Below are 6,379 nucleotides of genomic sequence, written 5' to 3'. Positions count from 1 at the left end.
GACCCCTGGTTCTGGTGCTGAGATATGAATTTAGCTGCCTAGCTTCAGCTGGCTTTAACCCCCCTATGCCTCAGTTTCCCCTTTTGTAAAATGGTGATCTTATCTTGACTTCACTTGAGGACCTGCCTGTGGGGCTGTTGCTGGGTTTATGATGTTTGTAAATACACTGAAACTCTCCAGTGCAGGAGTTCTAAACCTTTTTTTTGCTGGGACCCCCTTTGAAAATATTTCAAGCTGTAATGACCCCCTCCCCTCCGAAAAAAAACCTGCTGACCCGGCCCGCACCCCCCCAATGCTATGCCATGCCATGCCATCCTTCTGCGTTGCTTCTGCGGGGCGGTATTGCCTTCAGAGCTGGGCACCCAGCCAGCAACTGCTGCTCTCCGGCCATCCAGCTCTGAAGGGTTTGGGCTGTCAGCCCCACACACCCACGATCCCCCCATAATAACCTCGCAACCCCCAGTTTGTGAACCCCTGCTCTAGTGGAAGATGCCACTGCAGTGCAAAGTGCTGTTGTTATTTGATCCAAGGTGCCCATAAAAGCCCTTGATTCCCTAGGTAGGTTATCATTACCCCTATTTTAGAGATGGGGAAACTGAGGCACAGTGCGGTGATGTGACCCACTCAAGAAAACACAGTCAGAACAGCTGTCAACAGGACCCGGCTCCCATCAAACCAGGATCCCTGAATTATATTGGCCAGATTCACAAAAGTGTTCCGCATCCAGCAACCTCCATTGTCCTCATTGGCGATGTGGGGGTGATTCTCCATTGTTCTTAATGGGGAGCTAGGATTTTCCATTGTGCTCAATGAGGAGATTGTGTGTGGGGGTGTGTGTAGAGAGATTCTCCATTGTTCTCAATGGTTGCTGCTGGTGTGACCGTATCTGAAAATCTGTCCGGTTCATTTAGGAGTATAAATGGGAGCCGAGCTCCTGTGAGACTCTGGCCCTGTATAATAAAGCGAAGTCTTTGAAGTCAAATGGCTTGCAGTACTTTGGTCCAAAGACACTATTCTGTGTACAAAAGAATGGCCGTGGGGAATTAATTCATGTAATATAGCTGCAGGAAATTGCATACAAGATAAGAATGTGACCTGATCTTTTTGAAAAAACATGACTTCCTTATCTAGATGATCTTTGCTCTAAAATATTATCTTCTGCATCTGCCACCAACTGCCCTGATGGATCATTCAGTTATAGCTGACTCCTATACTGTCTCTGTCACAGTGGTATATTTAGATTTTAGGAGACAGTTTGTTACCGCCGGTGTTTAGAGTAGAGCTGTATGACTCATGGATTTTTCAATTTGCCAGCAATTCTGAAATTAAAAAAAAACAAAAAAACAACCCACTTGTTCCAAAATTTGCAATGAATAAAAAAGTCAAAAAAATGTCATTTTCGGTTGAACAAAATGTTTCATTTCAACAAAATCGAAGTATTTTGTTTCAGTTTTGCCCATTTTAAATAGTTTTGATATTAAAAAAAAATAAAATTAAGGGAAATTTTGAAACAAAAGGTTGTTTTGAACCAAAAATATCAAAATGTTTCCATTTGTTTGGAATATTTTTTTAGGATTTTTTTTTTAACTGAAACAATCAGGTGAAACTAACACAAATTTGCAAAATGTTTTGATGTCACCAAATGGGCATTTTTCTGCTTTTTTTTTTTTTAAAAAAAAACGTTGAGAGAAAATTCCCCCCCTTATCTGGTTTAGGTCTCTATGTTATTTGCAGTGCTCACATTCATTTTTTCCTGCACTCTTGTGATGCTGTCATTTCTCACGTGCTAAGTAGGAGTTAGGGAGACCATTACTCAGACAGAACACCCTGAAGGAACAGGAAGTGGTGCTGATGAATTAGCAGGTGGTATTTATCTTGCTGAGTCCACATGGTGGTGTTAGGTGCACAGAGGGTGACACACAGCCTATGGACCCAAAGTAGGGCAAAAGAAGTGCATCTCTCATGTACTAGCCCAATGCCTGCGGGTGAATGTCACTTATTCTGTGTCTCAGCTGAGATGTAAAACCAAGAACATTGGTTGTTAAAGATTCCATTGCACTTTTCACATGGGATGAGGTATTAATTCGCTGTGAAATCCTGCCTACATTTCCATATGTCTAATTACACTCTTCCTCTCTAATCACCATTGGAGGGAGTGCTCTTCTTTTCCTGATTTAAACTGCCATGGTGTGTTGCAATGTGACTGTTAAACAGCTGCTGGGTTCCACCCCAAAGATGGCTGCATTTTAGTACTAGTGGAAGTGATCTTAAAGCTATCCAACTCGTTAATGCTCCCACCCATCCATTGTCATAAATATCCGTCTTCAGTGTGCTTCGGGAGCCGTTGGAATGAGCTGTGTTTTGCAAATATAATGATAATTGTTATGGCATTTGGGGGGGGAGTGAGAAATGACTCCTACAAATATTTCCCAGCCGGTAGGCTTTGGAAGGGGACGTGTCTGTGGAAGCCAGGCCCTGAGATGAGCTCTTCTCTGGAATGTGAAGCACGCCGCACAGCAGCTGGGAGGAACAGGTTTGGCAAGGGGTGTGTAGGTGTTCAATGCGGGAAGCTCATTCGGAGCCACGTCTCTGCCTTCATCGACACAGCTGGATGCCCTTCGGTGCCACGCTGGCCATCCTGCCAGGCCAAAGAGGATGGAGACCCTGCGAAGGAGTCTTTCCCGCTGGAAGAGGTACCACATCAAGGTGCACCTGGCCGACGAGGACCTGCTGATGCCCCTCACTGTCAAGCCCACGGACACGGTGATGGACTTGCGGGCACACCTGGTGCGGGAGGGCGTCACCTCCTGGAAGAAGACTTTTTACTACAACTCCAGGCAGCTTGGGGAGCAGGAGACAGTCAAAGAGGCCAAAATCCAGAATGGCTCGGTCCTGCTTCTCGTCAGCCATAAGAGGTAGGGGGAGAGCCCGTCGCTGTTTCCAGGGAGATGTACTGGGGGATGGGGCGGAAAGGGGATGCTCAACTGATTCTTGGTTGGAACTCTGGATTTTGCAAAGGGCCTGATGGTGATCAGCTTTCAATGGGCGTATTGGTGCCTAAACCCTTAGTCTCCTTTGAAAATCTCACGCTCTATGCTTAAAGCAGGGGATGTTGGGGTGGGGGGGGGGGGGTGGAAGAAAACATTCTTCTTGATCTAACCAATTCCTGTCCCCAGCTGGTTCTGCCATTCCTGACACCATGAACAAGTTCTAAATAGAGGACAGGGGAAAAAAAAGACCCTTTTGAATCCTTTTAAAATGCACTGGGCTAAGGGAAATTTGCAGAGCAAGGAAATGCTGCATCTCCTGCCAGCTTTGACTCCACCTCGTAATAACTTGCTTCTTCCTTCTCTATTTACTAGCTGTCTCTGTGGGACAGATTTGGGCAGGCACAGTCCCTGTCTTAGGTCCTCAGCAGTGGAAAGTCAGCAGGGCGGCACGCCTGCAGTCATGGGAGGTGGATGCAGCCCCACACACCTTCCAGTGTGTTATGTGCCGGATATAGACCACAAAGGGCCAGCACTTCCTGAGATGTGAGTGGGACTGGCCAGGAAGCACAATTCTGTAAAGCAATTTGGCACACAACTAGTAGGGAAGGTGCTGTACAGAATGGAGCTGAATCGCACTGTTTCCAGCTCGGATCTTTGAATCCAAACCCCACTGAATTGTGTGTGAACAGGAGAGATTCAGATTCAGAGCCACACCTGCTCTGTAGCTTTTCGTGCCTGGTTGGATATCAATCCAGAATGGGCCTGTTTGCCACTTCAGAGGCCCCTGAAATCTCACGAGGACTGCTGAGCTCCGAGAGTGCTGGAACAAGGGGTGCTGGGGTGTGGCAGCCTCCCCTGCCTTGAAGTGGTTTCCATCATATACAAGGTTTACAGTTGTGTTCAATAGCTCTCAGTGATCTCCCCTCCCCCCCGCCCCATAAAACAGTTCCAATGCCACTACTGATCTCACCAGATTTCAGCCATTTCCTGCCAGAGCCAAGGCAAACTCATGACATTTCAGCATTATCCCACCTTCTCCCGAGCTTTGATTCAGTTTCACACCCAGACCACTCAGGGTAATCTGGCTCAGTACCTTATTCCTCCTCTGCTCTAGAGGTAGGAACCTTTTTTTGGTTTCTGAGGTTTCTTTTTTGCTTGAAATTTTAAGCCTAAACTTTCAAAAATGTCCAGTGATCTTGCATAACTCGGTTGCTGGGGCGCCCATCCTGAGGCATCTTAAAAGAGGTGATTTTCAGAAAGGGCTGAGCACCTGTCTTCTGAAAATCAGGGGTGAAGTGAAATCCGGCCCAAGTGAAGTCAATGGCGGTTTTGCCAGTCAGTGCTTCAGTGGAACCAGGATCTCACCCTCTAAAGTGGTGCCTCAAATTGGACATCCAAAACCACTGGCCACTCCTGAAAAGCCCTCGTGATTATTTTAGGCTCATTAGGGCTCACATTTTTAAATTGTTTTGTTTAGAAAGGGGGGTTTATAACATTATGTCCCTAGAATTTTATCAAATTCCCCAGCTCCTGGGGATAAACTTCTAGGCAAGCATCATGTGGGGGTCATCGGTGTCTATTTACCCCACCTGCTACATCCCCACGTTCCTGGGGGCATCAGGGATTGTTAATCTGTTAGCTCCTCTCTGTAGCCCCTGGTGTCCTAGGCATCCGCTCTTAGCAAGCATGAAGGATTACTGGGTTCTGCCAACCCCACCACAAGCAAGCTTTCACTTGGCACAAAGGATAACGTCCAGGTATTTGGGTTGTATGTTTCAGAAGGGGGGTATGGGTCACTCTGAGCTCTGTGTTGGTGGGATACTCCCCACTGGGATATTTCTGGGTGATGTTCACACATGTGAGTAAACAGTAATTATTGTCCTGGGTGTGGCTTTTTATACAGCATCCGTCAGGATGTGCCTCCATGACTCAGCGCTTGGCGGAGTTTTGTGTACAAACTGGGACTGGTTTTACTGGGGTGCTTGTTTGCAAATTATTCTTGAGAGAGCCCTGTATTACTCAAAGTGACAAGCAAAGAACTGACAAGCAGCACCAGGCAGCTGGACCAGGGAACTTCACTGTGGTAGAGACTGCAGCGCTGCTTCCGGCTTGGGTCCCTGGGAGCACCAGGTAATAGAGAACGCGCTGCTGGGTCGGCCTAGGAACTGTGGAACATCAGGGTAATAGAAGATGTGGTTCGGGGATCTGGCCAGTGTTTCTGTGAGTGTCAGGGTGATAGAGAAAGCAGTTCTGGTTCAAGTCAGCAGCCCCACGGATTTGAGGAGCTGGTTCAATGTCATAGGCTCAGCATGGTTCCTGCCTTCCAAAGGTTTTTTAAGATATCCCTGCACATCCCAGCTTCCCCTACCTGCTCCTCTGCACCAAGACACTAGCCACGCCAAGCTATCCTAATCCCCGAAGTGGAGCTGCTCTGATTGCCAAGGTGTGCGGGTCGACGTCGTGTGCCCATAAATATTAACGGCCATGGTGCGTGCAGCGTGTCCTTCACAAGGAGCTCGTGGGACAGTTTGCTTCAAACCTGAGAAATGTGAAAATGACCCTATTTTTCATCCTCCCCCTTTTAATGCTTTTGTAGATAATTGGCATTTAGTGAAGGCTGAGTCAGCACTTCCGCTGCCTGCTCCTGTTTTCTGGGGTTTATAACTTGGACGTAAAAATTCACTTAAGGCTGCAGCTTGGCAGAAAACGGCTCAGCCCGGCAGCTAATACTGAACATTTATTTGGACCTTAGTGCTCTGAAGTTTGAACAAGCCATTCTGCAGTTCAATTAACACAACCTCTCTCCCCTCCAAAACACACAAAAGGGTCAGAGCTGGGCAAATAACATTCATCTCCCAGTGGGGAGGGCCAGTATGGCCATTAATTGGATTATAGTAGCAACAACTGAAATCAGGGCTTCTTTGTGCTAGGAGCTGTAGAAACACAAGGCACGAGATGGTCCTTTCTCCCCAAGAGCTACACAAACAAGCAGAGTGAAGGGAAATGATTTGCCCCCAAGTCTCACAGTAGGTCAGTGGCAGAACCCAGAATAGAATCCAAGTTTCTGGACTCCAAGTCAGTGCTGCCCATAGCTGTCGGACAACACTGCTTCTTGGTTCACAAAATAGGATTTAAGGGAGGCTGAAGTGGTGCATAGTGCTTGTGGTGTCTCTCTATAAAGAGATGGATTTCCTCCCAAGCCACTTAGTCGTGGGATCTCATGGAATTTGGTAAAATAAAGTATCTAGAGGATCAAGCTTTTCATCATTCTCCTCCCTCTCTTTCCCCCCCCCCCCCCACCTGGCTCTGCTAAAGGCTAAATTCTCTGCTCAGTTACACCCTCCTGACTCCGCTGAGGCTGCAAGATATGAAGGCTTTCAACCTACAAT

The 6,379-nt window shown here is 47.2% G+C and overlaps 1 protein-coding gene across 1 annotated transcript; it reads left to right on the top strand.

Annotated features, from left to right (window-relative positions):
• The first annotated feature begins 2,550 nt into the window (after positions 1-2,550).
• Positions 2,551-2,919, top strand: TINCR (TINCR ubiquitin domain containing). The gene has a single exon (XM_067554622.1). It carries the CDS (start codon positions 2,656-2,658, stop codon positions 2,917-2,919), a length of 264 nt encoding a protein of 87 aa, XP_067410723.1. The 5' UTR covers positions 2,551-2,655.
• Positions 2,920-6,379: the final 3,460 nt, after the last annotated feature.

This window comes from Emydura macquarii, unplaced genomic scaffold (genome assembly GCF_026122565.2).
Source record: "Emydura macquarii macquarii isolate MOO-44397 ecotype Brisbane River unplaced genomic scaffold, CSIRO-AGI_Emac_v2 contig_306, whole genome shotgun sequence".
Classification (NCBI taxonomy): domain Eukaryota; kingdom Metazoa; phylum Chordata; order Testudines; family Chelidae; genus Emydura; species Emydura macquarii.
The sequence above is the reverse complement of the archived record's forward strand: the minus strand, read 5'-3'. Positions and strand labels throughout refer to the sequence as shown.